The sequence below is a fragment of the Patiria miniata genome, unplaced genomic scaffold (genome assembly GCF_015706575.1).
Source record: "Patiria miniata isolate m_02_andy unplaced genomic scaffold, ASM1570657v1 HiC_scaffold_30, whole genome shotgun sequence".
NCBI classification, from domain to species: Eukaryota; Metazoa; Echinodermata; class Asteroidea; order Valvatida; family Asterinidae; genus Patiria; species Patiria miniata.
Window position 1 is genome coordinate 1,345,197 of NW_024037070.1, and position 20,029 is coordinate 1,365,225.

The window sequence follows — 20,029 nt, forward strand, 5'->3', positions numbered from 1 at the left end:
ATCACTATGTTGTAGACTTATGCGAACAGCTAGATGACACGTGCATCATTGGCAAAAAGTAAGCGGTATTACGATAGAAAGACCAAACCGCTCAGCTTCAAAGCAGATGACCTCGTTTTGTTGCTTCTGCCCACTGATCGTAACAAACTGTAATTACAATGTAAAGGCCCGTTCTGCCTAATTGAAACAGTAGGTAAAGTACATTACCGCATCGATCCCAATGGAAAGCCTTTAAGCTATTTTACGCAAACCTGCTTAAGAAATATATCTCCCGAGCAAAGGTCGCACCCGCTATTCTGGCTAAAAACAGAAAACCTGATAACATTTTCGAACAAGTTTGTGTGTCGGCCACAGAATGCAAAGAAGATTGCCTTGAAAATGAATCAGTAGATGATGCAAAGATTGATAACGAAGACACGCATGAATTACCACCAATGCAAGCTAAAGAAACCATGGATGATGTTGAAATTAGTACAGAATTATCACCAGACCAAATTACAGAAGTAAAACGTGTCCTGAATAATTTTCGTGAAGCTCTCACCGATCTACCTGGCAAAACCAATCTAGGATATCAGGACATCAAAGTAGAATCAAATGATCACATTCGCAGTAAGCCATATCCAATTCCTCACACATTAGTCGACACTGTAAACATCGAAATTGACAACATGCTTCGAATGGGAATAATCAAATTATCCAACTCTCCTTAAATGCATTACTAGTGAAGTAATCAGTAGTACAAATAGGATTTGCATAGATTTGAGGAAATTGAACAAACTAACTGTTTTTGAAGCTGAACCTATCCCAAATCAAGAACAGAATTTCTTGAAGTTGTCGACATGCCACTACCTCACCAAAATGATCTGAAAGGGCTACTGGCAAGTTCCGATGAAAAGTGAAGCAAAGCCCAAAACTGCTTTCCTCTCCCCAAATAGCTTGTATCAATTCACGGTAATGCAATTCGGCCTTATAAATGCACCAGCTACATTAAGTCGCATCATGCATGCATTACTCAAGGACATGATTCATGTAAGCAATAACATCGACCACATCCTCATTCATACTCAGTCTTGGGAAATTCATGTTCAAACATTCAATGAATTGCTTAATAGACTCAAGAAATCCGGCCTAATGCTGGACCAAGCAAATGTTCAATTTTGCTAGATTAAGTGAAATAAATGCCACTGGATACAATTAAATGAGTTCATTTTATTTAATTCACCATATTTTTGTGAAAAAAAAAGACATTTTCAAGAAAATGTCGTTTTAGATCGTTGTTTGCTTTCCATTTCCTTGCTTTCCATTTCCATGCAATCATTGGCAAAATAGGCCAAATAAGTTGGGATTTTTTTTAATGTTCTCCAGTTTCCCCAAACCTGCCACTTATTACAGCATTGAATGAGATATTAAACAATATTATTACAGGATTTACAAGTGATTGCGAATAGGTTTGCATTTCTTAAATTTACGAACCATGCACCCTCAAAAACAATGTCACCATACATGGCCGTCCACTGGAGTACTGGCCCAGCTTGCGCCATGTGGAAAATCATGCTGCGCTATATGGGTCAGCGGGAAAAAAACGTATCAAACATCGGCGGCTACATCCTTCTTTCTTGAACTGTCCTACTCGGAATAACTCTGAAATGGTATCATTATTTCCATCTATTCTTTATCTACATGACAATGTCTTTAATTTGTCCAGGAAAATTGGAGAAATATTTTTAAAATTGGATTGATTCATGCAGGGTATGACAAAAATTTTGGGGAAAAGATTTTTTTTCCCTCTTAAAATCTCTATTTTTTCAGAATAATTGTTAAATTTGGACAATCTCAGCTCAAACTTTCATGAGTTTAGGTCATCTGTAAGTTGTAGAAATTATGTAATATTGTTTTCGGCTGATCAACGGGTGTGGAATGGCGCCATCTGTATGAATTCAGAATCTCTTGTCCCGTACACATGCAGGGGAAAACAATAAAAGTAGTGTTAAAAACCACAAATGCCCCACAACCATGCCCATTTCCATGACATAACACCACTCTATTAACATCAACTTACCTGGGTCACATGGAACGTTCATTGTCATCGTTATTGTTTTCTTTAGGTTATATATGTAATGTATTGATGCCTATGATCCCATAATTAATTTTTGGTTTTTGCTTCTCTGTTGGGAAGTCATTGTATGTGATTTAAGCAAACTGACTGGATATCTTCAGTCTTAAGCAAGACATTTCTCAAAGGCAAATCCTTTTAGCATAATCCTTTGAGAATTTACAAGGCCTACATGGAAATAAGAATTTTTAAATAATCAAAAGAAAATATGGTTATTTGAATAAGCTTGAGTTATCATTATGACATCATTTCTTTGGTTTTTAGTAATGAGAACAGTTGGCCTATGGGGTCCTAAAGTGACTCAAAATCCTAAGAACAACCTACAAAGCTGCATAAACATGTACACGTACATGTGTTTGTTTTCTGTTGTTTCAATTAAAAATATGACTGTCCAAGAAAAAAGGGTGGAGAAGCCACACTGATTATACAAAAAACATGTATAAACAGTGTACAGGCCCCCTAATATTTTAGTGAGTGATTACATTTGCACATGTATACTGGTTTGGTAAAAAAATAAAAAAATAAAAAAATATATAAAAAAAATAACATAAAATCCTATTGTTTTATTCCTAATGACCTTGGCCTTTGTCTTATGGGGTCCAAACGTATAAGTTATACTAGCAAGCTACCTTCATTGTTTCAAGGTTCAAGACATACATGGACATACAATCCAGATATCGCTGTGGAACCAAATGCACACGCACACATGTGTAAATGCCGGCAATCGTGGACGCCCCATTGTCCCTAATCCTCTTCCTTTGTTTGTACTCTTTCCTTTGTTTGTACTTTTTAGCGACAGCTCTCATTGGTTTTGTACACGATTTGAGATCGTGGACGTTCGGTCAATCGTGGACGTATTGTTTGCGCCCCAATTCTTTTGTCCTACGTCCACGATTGCCGGTGTTTACATACTCACACGCACACACGGACGGACAAGGCGGAAACATTATGCCCCTTCGGCTTCGCCGGCGGGGCATAAAAATGTGCATTGGCATGAACATACATGATGCCTCGTCACCAGTCACAAAGAAACAGTTTGGATCATTCTTAGGATTATACGGCTATTATCACAAATTCATACCGAATTATGCAGCCATAGCAGCTCAGCTCACAGATAAAACTATGGTTAGGCCAAAAAAAAAAAGTCTCCGGTTTCTGGTATGGAGCTTGCCCCAAAAGTGGTGCGGCGACGCGGCTTTTTTTTTTTTTTTACCTGTTTTTTTTTTTTTTTGGCTTCAAATGTCGGCTGATGACTGCAAATGGTGCCCGACTAAACTTAGTGCAAATATATTGGAGTCCAGAGAGGCCACATAAATCTTATTCTCGATCATAACTCCTTCTAAAAACACGTTAAAATTGTGCAGCAGCAGAATTCCAGTCAAACCAGTGAGTTTGGCGGTTTTCAGACATTATCTTTCATTGAAAAAAAAACTTTTTCATTTTGCCGACGCGCATGGCTACGGCGACGCGCGCGCATACCAGAAACCGGAGACTTTTTTTTTGGGCCTTAAGGAACCAAACAAAATAACGTTGGGTGAAAGCATGGGTGTCGCCAGGATTTTTTTCTAGATGTGGGCAAAGCAATTTTTCCCCCAAATCCCTACATTTTCCAGCATTTTCCCGATTGATCATTTTTTTGAGGGTGGGCAGGGATATTTGCCTCTCCCCCCTAAACCCATTCAATTAGCAACAATACGATTTTGCCCCCTCTTTTTGCTTTTCCGCTTAAAAGCAGAAATGCAGTTCATTTTTTTTTTTTCCCCTTTTCTTTTTGTTCTAACCCAAATCCCATAGACTTTGTACACGGTTTATTAACCACGCCACTTTTGACCTAAAACAAACTCGTATTCTGATGAAACTTACAATATATAACGACCCCATAGTGAGCTTGTGTCCCGAAGAGTGACGTCATGATTACGTCATCATGGGTCACGTGACGTCATCTTAAACATGCAAACTTTAAGACCCTTTATCTAAAGAACTGTAGGTTCGATTGGGTTGAAACTCAGTATGTAGGTTGACCGAAATGTGTTAATAGTTAAAAATTGAGGTGATGTCATCATGACTTCATCGTGTGATTTTATATCGATTTTTGAAGTTTTGGACCTTTAAGCCATATCTCACGAATGCAATATGCTAAATTCAAAATTCTTTTGGTATTATGTTTTTAGATAACACTAAACAGGTATATTCACAAAATTGTGAAAATTGTGTGACGTCATTATGATGTCATCAAAAATGTGATTGTTTAAAACACATATAAGGGAATGTTCAATCGTCATGAAACTTGGTGGATGGGTAGATAATAGTACAAGTACACAAAATCTAAAATGATGTCATGATGACGTCATCGTTAGATTTTTAACGATTTTTAAAATATTTTATTCAGCTTACAAAATTTAACACTTTTATTCATCCAATTGGCTTCAAACATGCTAAATTCAAAATTCTTTCTGTGTATTAGGTTTGTCATGGAATAGGTATCTGCACAATTTTTTTGAAAAATGTGTGACGTCACGATGACGTCATCAAAAATGCGATTTTTAAAAACACTCATAAGGGTAAGTCCGATTGTCTTGAAACTTGGTGGGTGGGTAGATAGTGTTAATAGTATGCACAATCTGAAGTGACATCATGATGACGTCATCACCTTTTTAAAAATTAATTATCAACTTTTTTTTATTTGTTATTTTCTTCTAATACAAAATTGGACAATGTGTTCTTTAAAAGTATTTCTTTACATGTATTATTTTTAAAATGCAGAGATAAGCCTGTGGCCTGTTTTTTTTTTTTTTTTGCCCGTGGCCCCCCTCCGTTGCGTTCCCATGGGTGAAAGCCAACAGTTAACCTTCAACAAACTGAAACAGTGTTTTATCGAAAGCTCTAATTCTCACCTTACCCGATTTTGAGAAACAGTTCATTAGGAACTATGAACCGACCCTTCTGACACCGGCATTATGCTTCAAGAGCAAGATGGTATGCCCTTCCCTATTCCATTTTTGAGTAGAAAGGTACTCAGTCGCAAGTTACTCACCATCTAGAAATTCCGCACTGCAACTCCTTGAGAAAATGTAAGACATTTTCTTACAAAACGGGGGGTGAATTTGTTACAGTGCAACCGACATAATACATTGTTTTATTCCATTCATGTTTTTACTGCGCTTTGTGCATGTAGTTTTATTTTGTATATACCTATACAACCCACATATAATGGAATTGTCCAAATGTTTTTAAGCAATAACGTGTCAGTCAATTCCCGCATAGACTTTCCACAGCCGCTTAGAGCTTAGGCGTTCTTAAAGCACTATAAACCATCCCTTATGCAATCCCGTCTTATGCAACAACTTTAGTACTCAGGCCATGGTAATTGTTATAGAAAGCCCTCCCTAATTGCTTAACAAAATCATGCCGGAATAGTGAATAATAGATTGTATTATGCCAAATCGGAAATGGCGTTAAGGGTCTTTTGTAAGTGGTATGTTGGAGTGTAATTTTCTTGAGAGAGAGAGAAAGAGAGAGTGAAGAAGACATTTTCGACTTGGTTGAGGAAAGACATACGGGAGAGTGATGTGCCTCAGAGACCGGTTCAACTTCCCCTGCTTCTGACATCTGAGAACAGCAGATCTATAGCTTGAGTGGATCAGTTTGATCCCTGTAGAAAGAACAACGGAAATACATTTCCCTAGAACTTTGCAATTCCATGCCGAATTCCAGCCATTAAATGGTCCTGGTCACCTTGACACTTTCTGGCAACAGTCCGCCTCCCCAAGAAAGCTGCACAGCAAAATTACCATGGCCGTTTTATATGAGTGTTCATCCTTCGGCCCTTACACCGACTAGAGAAGGACCTTAAGGAGCTATAGACGTAGGGAAAATAATAAATACTGGAGTCTTATATAGCGCACGTATCTATGAACAATTAGGTACTCAAGGCGCTGGAAATTATGTCTATTAATAAAGACAGGTAAATGAAGTTTATGAGAAACATGAGGCCCATTATGTAGCACCTTATAAGGTTTTACAAGGTGCTGCGACGCATATTGCAGCCACTGCCAGAAACACGCCGAAGCAAGTGCTTGCTGAAGCATGGCCCAGTTCTGTGGTAGATGTGCCCACAACAGTCCTACAACCCCTCAGACATCGTGGTACTTTACCGTAGTAAAATGTGTAAAAGATTGGACCATAGGGAAGTACCCGAATTGTATACAATTGTACAAAATTACCACACAGTCTTTTATCGAAGGAAAACATATCTGTAATATTTGGAAGTAACGATTGAACGTAAGTTTGAATTTAGGATCTTGTAATTGATTAATATAATAATTTGGAATTGTAAACGTATTGTAAGATTTTCGCTGTATAGTACTTAGAACTAATTTACAAGCAGTTAATGTAATTGAAAACATTTGAAGTGTGTTCAATCTTGTCAATTATTTTGTCTGTTGGTGTGTCTCAGGATCCGAGGTTACCATTCCTAATTTTTGATGATTAGCCAAATTTCAGAGTGGTGACACTCAGAAGTGACGGGCACGAATCCAAGTGCATTTTGTTGATGTACACAGCACTGACTATACGCCGGTGACAGAGGGGTGGTTGAACACAGCTTCATCACTTGGTACAACAACAACTACTGCCATGGACTTCTCCCGGATGTGGTCAAATATGTCAAGGTAAGAATCAGGTGCACTCATTAAGGACAGGGGAGCATACTCCATCTTACTACGTATTTCCTGGTCCAGGGTTGACATTGCCAATGCTGTTCTTCTGTGAATGAATAACTTCTGGCGAGCTGCTTTAGCCACTGATTGGATGTGTTTCTTCCAGCTCATAGAACAGGTAAATGTGACCCCGAGAAGCTGAGTTCATCAACCTCTTATGGGGCAGATGGTTTTGATTGATTTTCCTGGATATCACCGTACTCTGTGTCTTGGAAGCCTCGAAGATCACCTTCCACTGCCTTCCCCAAGTAGAAGCAGCTTCCAGATTGATGTTATGTGGGGCTGCAAGCTCGCCCCTAGACACCTCACACATGAGCTGTTTAAGCAGAGTGATGTCGTCAGCAAAGATAGCTGCCTCACAGTATCTGATAGAGTCAGTGATGTCACTGATGTTGACAGGAAAAGGGTGGGCCCGAGAATGCTTCCTAATCCTTGTGGGACACCAGCATTGATAGGTTTCAGGCTTGAAGACTGACCAACTTGACCAACTACGACTCAATATAAATTGAGCTTCTATTGAGGTAAGATGATATCAAGCATTTTTTTCCATCAATGCTGTTAGTCTTCAATTTGGATAGGAAGTCCGCATGCATAACATTAACAGACCTGGCAAAAGAGAAATCAAGCTTCGTGAACTTCGCAAGATTGATTTTGAGGCCTTTCGTCTAGACATTCTTGCCTCACCACTAACCACTGCACCAGCCAATGACCTAGACTCGCTCATTCATCAATATGACACAACTTTGAATGATCTTCTGAACAAACACGCCCCCCTGATCTCCCGTACCATTTTATCTCGCCCTCATGCACCATGGTACAGTGAAAACATTCGCAAAGCAAAGAGAGAACTTCGTAAGTGCGAACGTCAGTGGAAATCCTCCAAACTAGAGTTCCACAAACAACTTCTCAATGAACAGAGCTACCACTATAATCAACTGATAATCAAGGCCAAATCTGAATATCACAGGACACAACTAAAGGACTGTGACTCCCGTCAACTGTTTCGCAAAGTTGACAAATTGTGCACTTGAAAATCTCCAAAAACCCTCCCGTCGGCTGGTTTTCACAGTTCTTTGCCAAGAAAACACAAAACATCACTGAAGAACTTGACAACATTCCTGATCCCGTAGTTTCTAAGCCAGTGTCCGACACATGCATAACTACTCTGCACCAGTTTGAACCCCTGTCTGCAAACTCGGTGAGAAAGCTGATCACTGGTTCACCCTCTACAACATCCAGACTTGACCCCATTCCTACGTGGATTCTGAAGAGGTGTTTGGATGAACTTGTTCCAATCATCACGAATATCACCAACCGTTCTCTTCTGAATAGACATTTTCCTGAAGCACTGAAGCGAGCCCACATCACCCCCCTTCTCAAGAAACCTAACCTGGACACTGAACCTCTCAAGAACTACAGGCTCATCGCAAATCTGTCGTTTCTCTCAAAGACAATCAAACGTGCTGCTGCGGCCCAACTCCAAGATTACCTTTCAGACAATAATCTCCTTGGCAACATGCAGTCCGCATATAGGAAACATCATAGCGTTGAGACTGCCCTTCTCCGCATCCAGAACGACCTACTTCTAGCTGCTGACAAGGGACAGGAAGCTGTTCTTGTTCTCCTTGATTATTCGTCTGCATTCAATACCATAGATCACAACATCATGCTTCAGCGTATAACGAACAGATATGGCATATTCGGTCATCCAATCCATTGGTTCGGATCCTACTTCAAGAATCGCACTCAGAGTGTTGCCATCCAGGATGATCTTTCTGATCCACGTGTGCCAAATTGTGGTGTCCCACAGGGATCTGTGCTTGGTCCTCTGTGTTTTACTTTATACACATCACCCCTTGAAGACATCATTCAGGCTCATGGCATTGACAGAATGATATACGCTGACGACACGCAGGTCTACATCATCATGAACGAGCAAGATCGCTCATCAGTCCTCGCAAAACTTGAACTTTGCCCTAACGACATTAAGGCATGGTCCGCCACTAATAAATTGAAATTGAATGAAGAAAAGACAGAGGTGATCCACATTACGTCTCGTTTCAGAAACCATTCCCGCCTTAGATCTATTTCCCTTGGCAGTTTTTCAATAGAACCTGTACAGAAAGTGCGTGATCTAGGTGTCACTGTTCAGACCAATCTCCAGATGGACATCCATGTAAATAACATCTGCAAATCATCATACCTGGCATTACACAAGATTGGACAAATTCGCAAATTTCTCGACAAACCTACCACAGAAAAGCTAGTTCACGCTTTCATCACATGCCGCCTTGATTTCTGCAACAGCCTTCTTCTTGGCCTACCTGACTCAACAATCTCCAAGTTACAGCGAGTTCAGAACTCGGCAGCCAGATTGGTCACCCGAACCAAAAGTAGTGACCATATTTCACCAATCTTCCGCGACCTGCACTGGCTTCCGGTTAGGCAACGGATTGTGTACAAAGTACTTCTGATTACGTATAACTGCATCCACGGCCATGCGCCAACATATCTACAGGATCTGATTAACAAATACGAACCTCCACGAAAACTACGCTCCCACTCACAATCCCTACTCACCTGTTCATCGTCATCTACAAGGACATACGGCCAGCGTGCTTTTTCTACATCGTCGCCCACTCTTTGGAACAAACTCCCCCAAAGCATCAAAGATGCACAAAGTCTGGATCAATTCAAATGCCTCCTCAAAACCCATTTGTTCAATTCTGATTATTTTTTGTCCTATTTTTAATTTGTACAGCGCATTGGGACTCCGTGTGTAATGCGCTTAATAAGAACGGTTTTATTATTATTATTATTATAACCAGTTCAAAAACACCTTCGATATCCATGGCAACAGCACGTGCATTTCACGTTTGACTCAAGGTTGAGTGCCACCGGTGGCATAGGCATGTGAGGAGATCAGAGACAGAGTGGTTCGGATAGTAACCAATTGGCAGGCAGAGATGAGGTCATTTTTGAGGAGATGCTTTCAAAGTGCTATGTTCACCATGGCCTCCATAACTTTAATACCAAGGATGCCAAGAAGAGAGATTGGATGGTCGTTTATACTGGGAGTGCTTCTGGATTTGCGTTTGTGAACAGGCAGGACATCTTCCACTGTTCAGAGAAATACCCTCATTAAAAGCAGAAATGGTATAACTTTGCAAGAGGGACTGCCAGGGAGTCAGATGCCTTGACTAGCACACGTCGAGAGATACGGTCAGGTCCAGTTGCCTTTTTCACATCAAGCTGAAGCAGCTGACACTTGATGTCCCGTGGCCTGAACATAATTAAATTTGGCAGAGCTTTCCTCAGGTTTAGGAGGCATCTCTGGAACTGGGTCATCAGCATCTTTCAAGTTGCACTTGCCAACCTTTCAGTATGTTACTAGCAGGTTTCGTTCACAGCTAGCAGTGTACAGACGCAAAATCGAGCACACCCGGTCATCACAGAAAAGATACCCCACAGATGAATAACCTATTACATAGATATAATGGACTCAAGGAAATTATCTTTCTGGAAAACAGATCACCTTTTGTTACTTTTGGTGAATGCGCGGCTGAATCTGTGACTAGCTTAATAGGCGACCAGAAATCCAACCTAATCCATTTGAAAGCTCTCTCACACACACACACACACACGACGTTTCATACTCATGCACACGACATTTCAAGCTCACGCGCACACGACATGTCAAACTCACGCGCACGATGTTTCAAGCTCACGCACACGACATTTCACACATACTGAAATTTAATTTGTATCCTTGTGGAGTCATTTTTTTTGTTCTCGTGTACTTAAGTTTTCGAGTTTAAAGGTGTACTTTCAAAATCTGAACCAGAATTAATTTCCTGGGCTGAAATTTGGACTTAATATCCCTTACATAAAATACTTCAATTTGCGACCTATCAACACACCTTGGAAATTCCTACTTTTTGAGTAAAATCCATACATCTAGTTCCTGAAAACCTTGAGGAGCTCACACACACGACATTTAAGATCTGATACACCGTGCCCTCTGAACACATGCACACAATAGGGAACAAAAGATTGTATACGTCTCCACAGGGCAATTTCTATAGATGAATACGTCTCCACAAGGTTTTCAGGAAATAGATATATGGATTTTACTCAAAAACTAGGAATTTCCAAGGTATGTTGATCTGTCGCAAATGGAAGAGTTTAAGAAAAGGGATATTAAGTCCGAATTTCACCCAAGGAAATTAATTCTGGTTAAAATAAGAGCATTTTGAAACTGTACTTTCAAACTTGAAAGCTTTAGTACACGAGAACAAAGAAATGTCTCCAGAAGGATACAAATTTCAAAATGCGTGCTCACGCACACGTTTCAAAATCACGCACATGACGTTTGCTTGTCCCTTTTAGACCACCATACGAAGTAGTAGGAGCCAGCACTGAGAGCTGGTTGGCAGTTGCGGCACCTAACTCTACACATGGGGGGTGTTGGCAAGAGAGGGGGTACAGATTTTTTTTGGGGGGGGGGCAACATAGAAAAAAATCTTCGTCGAGGAGGGAGGCTAGACATCATTTGATGCTTAGGGGCACTGTTCAAAACCATATATATATGTGAATATAGCCACATTTTCGGGCCAATTCAAAGGGTTTTCAGTCTTAACCCCAACTCCCTAGGCATTTTTGCTAGGATGTAACCTTAATCCTGCCATATCCTCCAACTGCCTCTATGTCAAAATAGTGTAGCGGTGCACAGCCGCATGGTGGCGTATTCACCAAGCTGGAAATTGGGGGTGAAGCCACTTTCAGCGCGCGCACTATCTCAGTACCTGGGGATCCAGGCACGACAGTGCACGCGCGCGTATCATAGTCGTACGATGGGCCAAACTAAAGCAGAAATTGCATTCGCGCTCTTTTAGGCAGTTCTGATCTGAAGCTGGTTGAAGAAAGACGTAAGAAAACACCACAGAAACAACCCTTGTTAGATAAAACGATTATATAATGTGAGTACTTAATTTAGCGGATCATTGAGGAGAATCAGAAGAGACAGAAAGAGAGAAGTTAATCCTTGTGTCCATGTCACATTTATTTTATTCGTTGTATTGTGCTGTTTGTCTTGTTTCTACTTACGTTAATTTTAGCCTAATCGTCCCAAAGAAAATAGAAAATTGGTGGCGGCGGTGGGATATTTTATGGCTAAAATTACAGTAGTTTGGTTGTTTAAAAATCACAGCGTTAGGTTCAGCAGTTACCTGCGAAAGATTTACTCTCCGACAGCCTTCGGAGGTGTTTAACACGGCGGTGGTTTGACCGAGCCGTTAGTTGCGACAGGGAGTTGAACGGAGCAGACTCCAACGCGGCAGTGGTTTGACCGAGCCGCCAGGTGACAGTTGGGTAGGCCTACGAAGCGGAATACGGCAGTGGTTTGACCGAGCCGTGGTGTGGTAGTATAAGGGAGGTCTACGAAGCAGAACACGGCAACAGCTTGACCGAGTCGTGCAATCGAGCCAGTAAAGTTTGCATACATCACGGCAGCGGTTTGACCGAGCCGTTTCCTGCACAACGCAAAATCCGGAAGCTCCGGATCAGGAAAGCCGCTCCGGGAGCTCCGGATTAGAAAAGCCGCTCCGGGAGCTCCGGATCAGAAAAGCCGCTCCGGGAGCTCTGGATCAGAAGGCCGCTCGGGGAACTCCGGATCAGAGAAACTGCTCCGACACCGCCGGATCAGAAAGCCGCTCCGGGAAATTCGGATCAGCAAAGGCGCTCCGGGAGTTCCGGATCAGAAAAACCACTCCGGAAATACAAAACAATTAAAAATACCCGTCCAATCAGAAATATTAGGTTCTGAGGTTAAATACCAGAAGGAAATGGACAGAGCAAAGGCAAGGCTTGGTAGGGCTATGGACTATTTGTCCATGAATTGGCCGGATCTGTACTGTTTCTTGGAAGGGGAGTACCAACAGGTTTCTCAGGAAATAGAAACACTCTCTCAAGGACTGGGTCGGTTCCTAGGAGGCAAGTCGCTCCCAAATGTAACCACCGGAGAGGATGCAACGTCGCTCGATATGCCAGTCCCCGAGGAACGGGACATTCCCCTGCAACCGGTAGGAACAAAAACACAAATCGGGTCTCAGGCTAATATCAGGGATTCTAGGCTGAGAAAGGATTACACCTTATGGGGAGACTCGGGAATACATGTAGACCTTCCAGGAAACCAGTTGCAATCTAACCGTTTTGACAGCAGAACAAGGGTCTGCCCTAGGGAACGAGTCTGGGGGATGGATGCGTACAAGCTTGCTGTGTAGGCCGATCGACATAACGTCTAACCCCATCCCTGTCTCTTCCAAAATAGAGAGAGAAGGTGAAGAATCCGAACACGCCCCCAGCGGTACACTTCAGCTACAGGTGAATGACAATCGGAATATCAACAGCCAAAAAGTGAGCAAGAATCTTCAAGGGCAAGAAGAAGAGAGTATGGATGGAAACTCGAGGGTACAAACTCCGGTTGTAATTCCCAATAGGCCAGTACCAACGAAGCGAGTTCTTGACCATGATGGGGCTGTCAAGAAGAAGACTGTTCCAATCAATGAAGCAAAGGAGACGACGTCGGGACAATTGAACAGAGGGAATCAGCGACCACTGATAAAGCCTTACCACTATGATGGAAAAGGGCCGTGGGAGTCCTATATGAAACACTTCGAGCTGTGCACTGGTATCAATGGCAGGGATGATGAGACTAAATGCCAATATCTGGCCGTTTTACTCACCGGTTCTGCTCAACTAGTATTGGGAAGTCTCCAGAACGAAGCAAAGGACTACAGAAAGCTAGTCAAGTCAATGCAGGCCCGGTTCGACCCAACGGGTAGGAAAGAACTTCATCGCGCCCAGCTCAGAAATCGTAGGCAGAAACCATCCGAGAGTCTCAGTGAGCTCGCAGACGATACACGGCAACTTGTCGATAAAGTATACCACGATTTGCCAGCTGACAGTAGGGATAGAATGGGGCGGGACCATTTTTTGGATGCTCTGTCTGAGGGAGAAATAAGGACAAGGGTGATTCAGATGCGCACAACGACCCTTGATGAGGCAGTAGCCGCAGCTGTGGAGTTAAAGGCCTTATACAAAGCAGAGAAATAGCGTCGCACTTCCGAAATAAAGAAACTCAGGAGTGCAACAGTTGATGTAGCCGTAGTACAGAGTCCAACTTTGCAGAACAGCTCAGGGATGTCCAGAATACAACAGCAGCTCTCGCAGATCTTGGATAAGATGCACAGACTTGAGAAGCAAGTGAATTCTAAGAAAAATTCAACAAGAAAGGCCCACAGTGTTACTACTGCAAACAGTGGGGGCACATCAAGCCAAACTGTCCAGAGTTGGTTGGGACTGATGGGGAAGGTAGTCAACAGTCGGCAGAAATAAATAACGCACAACAAGGTCAGGGAAACTGTTAGGAGCTGTGCCCGAGGGCCGAGGGACAGCGGTAGAAGGGGGGCCCATAAAAGATGTCACAAGAGAGAAAGTTGCTGTTGTGGTTGGTGAAGGATTGCACCTAGATGCATTCATCAATGGAGTACATTGTGATGTACTGGTAGATACTGGGGCGACAGTGTCTTTGCTGTCTGAGAGGATAACTAAACAGTGGTCCAAGGAAGACCAAGAGTTGGTAATGTGCACCGATATTAAGGTTCAGCTGGCAGACAGTAAGGCATTAGCTGTAAGAGGGGAGGTAGTTGCGGAGTTGCAGCTAGCTGGAGTGAAAGTTCAACATCGGTTTATTGTAGCTTCAATAGGAAACGATGTATTACTTGGGTTGGACTTCCTGCGGAATGAGCGATGTGTGATCGATGTCACTAATAGATGCCTCGATTGGGGAGGGATGGCGCTGCCTCTTTGGGAGACAGCGGAGAGACAACAGAGCTGTAGAGTGACAGTAGTTGAAACTGTTGTTGTTCCTCCGAGGATGGAAATGCTTGTTCAAGGGAGTCTGGAAGGTGGTGATATGATGGTACCATGTGGACTGATAAAGCCCACAATCACGATGACAGAGAAAAACCGTATCCTGGTAGCAGTGGCGTCACCAGACTTTTCAGTCTGGGGGGGCACAGGGGGGGCACCAGCATTTGATGGGGGGCACTTAAGTGGCTACGGATCGCCGTCCTGGGGGAGGGGTCTAAGGGGAGGGGCCCCCTAGGGGGTGCCCCCCCTCCCCTTTGGAAAATTTTCGCATACGGAGGATGGCAAGATGCAAAATGGTGCCACATTTGCAGCTCATTCGAAGAAAATACGAATTACTGTGCTTCTTTGTCCTTATGAAAAACCAACTCAGATGATGGGAGTTGAATATAACAAAATATATATATTATATATATATTTTTTTACCAACCCAAATCTCAGATGGGGGGGCACTCGGGGGGGCACTAGGTTTTCCAGGGGGGGCACGTGCCCCCCCTGGCCCCCCCTTGGCGACGCCACTGCCTGGTAGCACCTTCAGTAGTCAGAACTGGTTCCAGTGTAGTCCCCTTGCGCCTCATAAATCTTAAAGATGATCATGTCACCCTTTACCAAGGAACAACAGCAGCAATGCTCTATGCGGTGGATTCAGTAGGCCCCGAGCTTATGTCTGACCCCCCTCCTGACGTGGAAACAGAGACAGTGCGGGCGGCAACGGAAGAGAAAGGGGATACAGAGGACCTTGCTGTGCCCAATCACTTACAAGATTTGTATGAGAGGTCAACCGGACACCTTAATAATCAGGAAAGTAATCAACTAAAGGAGCTACTCATCAAGTATCAAGGCCAATATTCTTCAGGGGAAGGAGACATTGGGAGGACGGAGTTAGTGAAGTACAGGATAGAGACAGGGATGTGGCTCTAATAAAACAGCGGCCCAGGCGCCTGCCACTTCATCAGAGGGAAGTTGCTGAAGCGGAAATTCAGTCAATGCTTAATTGAGGCGTCATCAAGCCAGCCACAGGGCCGTGGGTGTCTCCAATCGTTCTGGTGCGGAGAAAAGGATGGGAAGGTACGCTTCTGCCTAAGCCCGGATGGCGAGAACAGCCCCACTCCAGATAGACCAATTGCGGAGAGTAACCCCTCTGCAGAAACTCCAGGGGAGGACTGGGCGGATGATCATGTTGAGCAGGAGTCTGATGAAGTTGAGCCTCAGGTGGACGCATAACCACCAACGGATTCCCCTGAGTCAAACACTACTTGTCCACGTCAGGGGCGAAAACGCAAACCCCCTGAAAGATATGGTGATTGGTGTATATAATTGTAACTATTTCCTTTTGTGATTGGTACTGCAGGCCAAGAGTACCCCGCAGCAGAAGCCAGTCACCCCTTCAGAGAAAGACCCCCAGCAGGCATTACCAGTGTCCGGAATGTTCAACTGACTGCAGCTCCCAATCCAACCTTAAGAGACACCAGGACGAGCAGCATGGGCAGTGAGAGAGGAACCGACTGAGATGCCCGCATGCCCATTGCAGCCTCTCATTCCTCCGGAAGCACGATCTCGACAGGCACTGGAGGAGCCACGAGGAAGACCAGTGTCCATGCCAGCCCTCAGAGCAGCCTTGTACCCCGGAGCGTCCCCGCACACCAGGGAGGGGTTTGGATGCCATAAGCCTCAACGCAGGGAGTGAAGAACGGCGAGCTATACTGCGGCCCCTGTCACCACCCCGGATGCGACGGAGCATGGAAATGCCGTTGCCATCACAGGCACCTGCATGTCCGGCCCAGCCTGAGGGCCCACTGGTCAAGGAGGTCGGAACCCAGACTGAGGGAAGTAGGAATTCGCATCGCAGTCATACATGAGCTACTGGATACTGATGGGAAAGTCACGACCCGTATCATAAAGGAGAGGTTTTTCCCGGAATGAGGCAATTGGTACTCGCGTACGCAAAGAATACCGGCCCCTAAGAAGTCTCAACATGGTTGAGCAATGGTTTTCAATTCCTTCTGGAAATTGAGTACATTTATGAATTTATTACCAAAAAGACTGCATGCAACTTGACAAGTTTTGTTAACTTTTTGAGAAATAAATTGCCTGATGATTCTAAAATTGAAGGAGAGACATCCGAACTGAATGTTTCATCATTGGCTAGGTACCAAATAGTCTAAAAGTGTACAGTTTATTACGCATTAATAAATACCCCTGAACCAGCACTGATCCAGCATCATGTAAGTCAAATATACAACAATCCTACGGTATCTTGTAACATACGAATGCATATGAAACACAGTTGCTATGTGGGGCGTGCATACACAGGCATAATTCGTACAACCAGGTGCAGTTCTATAGAGCCTATATTTTAGGGGGACCTGGGGAGGCCTAACAGGGGTGGATCCAGAAATTTTGGCAGACAGGCATGCTGAAATGTACATCACTTTTTTCTCCGGACACTTAGGCCTCTGAAAACCAATAGGGGGGCGGGGGGGGGGGGGGGCTCATTCTATATTTTCATTGGGGAGCGCTGATAAAATCATACATTCGTGCACATTATATTACCTAACAGTGTACAAATGGCCCCTTCTATTTAGTCTATTTAGGGGCAGGGAACATTCGCATGTGACGTCACCTAACATTTCCTACTGCCATTTTTTTAATGTAATTTTTTTGGGGGGGAGGGGGGGACTAGACAACAGTTTTGGGGCCTTAGCCCCCTGTAGAACCATGCCTGCACACAACATATTCGTGTAAATGAGGATGTTTGAAAAAAAGCGTGAATCTGCAACTTATTTTCTGTGAACATGGTGCCCATGGATATATTAACATTTTTTTAACTGAACATTGTTGTAATTCTGGGCACAAGGTTTATAAGTAAACTAAATTTCAGCTTCCTCTGTCAGGTAAAAATATTTTAAAAAGTGGTAATTTTATTCACTTTGGCAGCAGAAGTTCATACCCTGGACGTCAGTTGTATATGCAATGAAGATGTCATCCGACCTGAGCTCAAGTGATAATAATAATGCACATTGAAGAAACAGGGTCCGAGCATAGTGCTGAAGCTAAAATATGGCCCCTGAACATGAACACAAATTGTCTGGAAATATCGTCGAAAGAAAAATCATAAATTCAGACCATTTGAACAATTTATTTCATCTAAAAGGTACATGTATTTATTGATGGGTTCGGCTCGGTCCATTAACAGCAGCCTTCCCCCAACCACGTCATTATCACGCAGTGAAGACTGGGTCCTCACACTTTTATTTCCTTATTGCAATGGCTCAAATAAACCTATGACTCCAAATTGAAAAAGTAATCTTACTCTTGACAATCTGTTCTCTTCCTGTTCAACATCAGCTTGCACTCTCTCCACATGTTGCTGGCTACTCTCAGCCTCTTGGTGGTGCTCTACTACATCCCTGTTCAGCTGGTGCAATGCTTCCTGCTTGGTCCCGAGTTCTACTGTGATGTGCATCAGTGATTGTTGCGTTTTCTCAATGGAGGCACGCAACCTAGCTAGGTTACCCTGGGCCTCAGCTTTGTGTTGTTCATGTTCTTGAAGCTCCTATTGAATGCAAGATATGTCTTTTAGCTGAATACCAATGGATCAACTCCTCCAATTATATGTATAACAGGTGGTGCATGTCAATTGAAATTTTTTGTAGATTTCTTTGTGTTAAACACGGTTGACAATTTACTTGTTGCAGTATGCTTTGGGGTTACATAATCACATAGTTTGATGTAAAGAAATGCCTAATGTTTATAGTGAGCCCCTTTAGGGTGAATCACATATGCATTCACATGCCGTTGTGGGTTCATTCCTTCATAATTATAGTTGGATTGTAAATTAGATATAAAGCCATATAGTTGATTAATGTCATATCCATGGTTATATCTATATTGCTTTATAGTAAAATCCTCACATGCTTCTCATATTCCGTCGCACAGTTCCGGACTTGTCAGCTTTGAGAAAGACAGGGACATTTTACAATTTGGTTAGTTTTTATTCCCTTCTTTACTCTTTCAATCAGAGCTGAAGATGCAACCTGTTCTCTCAACAACTAAACAAGCTATTTGTAATTTTATATTTTAATGCAGGGTTCGATTTTAACTCTTTTTCTTCACTAGCCAGCCGGCTACTGAAAAAACCTCTACACTATCCCGGGGGCATTTTCACTAGCCCGCATATTTTTCTTTAGTCTCATAACAGCAATGTGCATACCTGTATGTAACCCTAACTAGTTATTAATATCACACATAATTGATGCAGATTTGCTTTCTGAATTTCATAATTTATTTCTTCCTGTCCTTACATATTAGCCGTTCCCCATTATTTATTTTTAATTGCCAGCCAGGCTACTTAAGGGAAAGTTTTAATAGCCCACCGCTGTTTTGACTAACATTTGGCTAGCAGGCTGAGGCTACCGCTTAAGTTGAACCCTGTTTAATGTATGCAAAAAGCTTTGTTTAGTTTTGTGTGATATTTGTTCTGCTAAAAAAGGAGAAGCATTGTATCTCTTTACTTTAGACAGTCACCAGATCACATGGTGTATACACCAAACTTCGCCCTAGTTCCTGAAATACTTCCCCCCCCCCAAAAAAAAAAAAAAATGTGACCTGCCATAGCATAATGAGGAATAACCCTCACCTTTGACTTTTCAAGTGATGCACATAATGTTAAAACGCAAATCATTGGCTTTCCAATGATACCAAATTTATTTCTGTAGCTGAATTTATTCCACAGATATGCTGCAGGAACATCAGTGTCCCATCAATCTTCCCCAACCTCATTTCGAGAAAAACGGCTTCGCAAAAAAAAAAGAAGAAACGCATTGCGCCGCCAACGGCAGGGATAAACGTTCTTCAGTTTTTCCACTTGTGGTTTTTTTTTTCCAAACAAAAATACATAGTGTGAATCTTAGATACCTTGACTACTCAAGAATACAAAACAACAAATATCAAGGTTTTGGGGGACATTCCTTATTTTGCATCAGTAGGTCAGAAATGTAAACTATATACTTCCTTAGTGTTGGAGCATTGACTAATAAAAGAAGTATGTATGGCTCATGTATGAGGTTAAAATAATAGTGAATCACCCCTGTGAGGTGAATAATCTACCTGCTGTATATGATGCCTTTCATTTTTAACTTTCTGCAGATCGTCTCTTGCCATTCTTAAGTCCTTGCCAGTCTCTGATAAAACAAATCAATAAAATATTTCAAGTCAGTCCAGACAGAAGATCAGTTCCACCCCAACAAAAAAATTAATAATTAACCTT

At 42.6% G+C, this 20,029-nt stretch overlaps 1 protein-coding gene across 7 annotated transcripts in view; it reads right to left on the bottom strand.

Moving 5' to 3' along the window:
* The window catches only part of LOC119739326 (centrosomal protein of 55 kDa-like), a 42,440-nt gene that overhangs the window by 13,758 nt on the left and 8,653 nt on the right, over positions 1-20,029 (bottom strand). For all 7 annotated transcript variants that reach the window (XM_038214216.1, XM_038214213.1, XM_038214215.1 and 4 more), the window contains 2 exons: positions 19,870-19,943; positions 18,074-18,316 (listed from right to left, as the gene is read on the bottom strand). In XM_038214216.1, coding sequence (XP_038070144.1) covers positions 18,074-18,316; positions 19,870-19,923 — 297 coding nt within the window. In that variant the 5' untranslated portion in view covers positions 19,924-19,943. The remainder of the gene's footprint in view (positions 1-18,073; positions 18,317-19,869; positions 19,944-20,029) is intronic.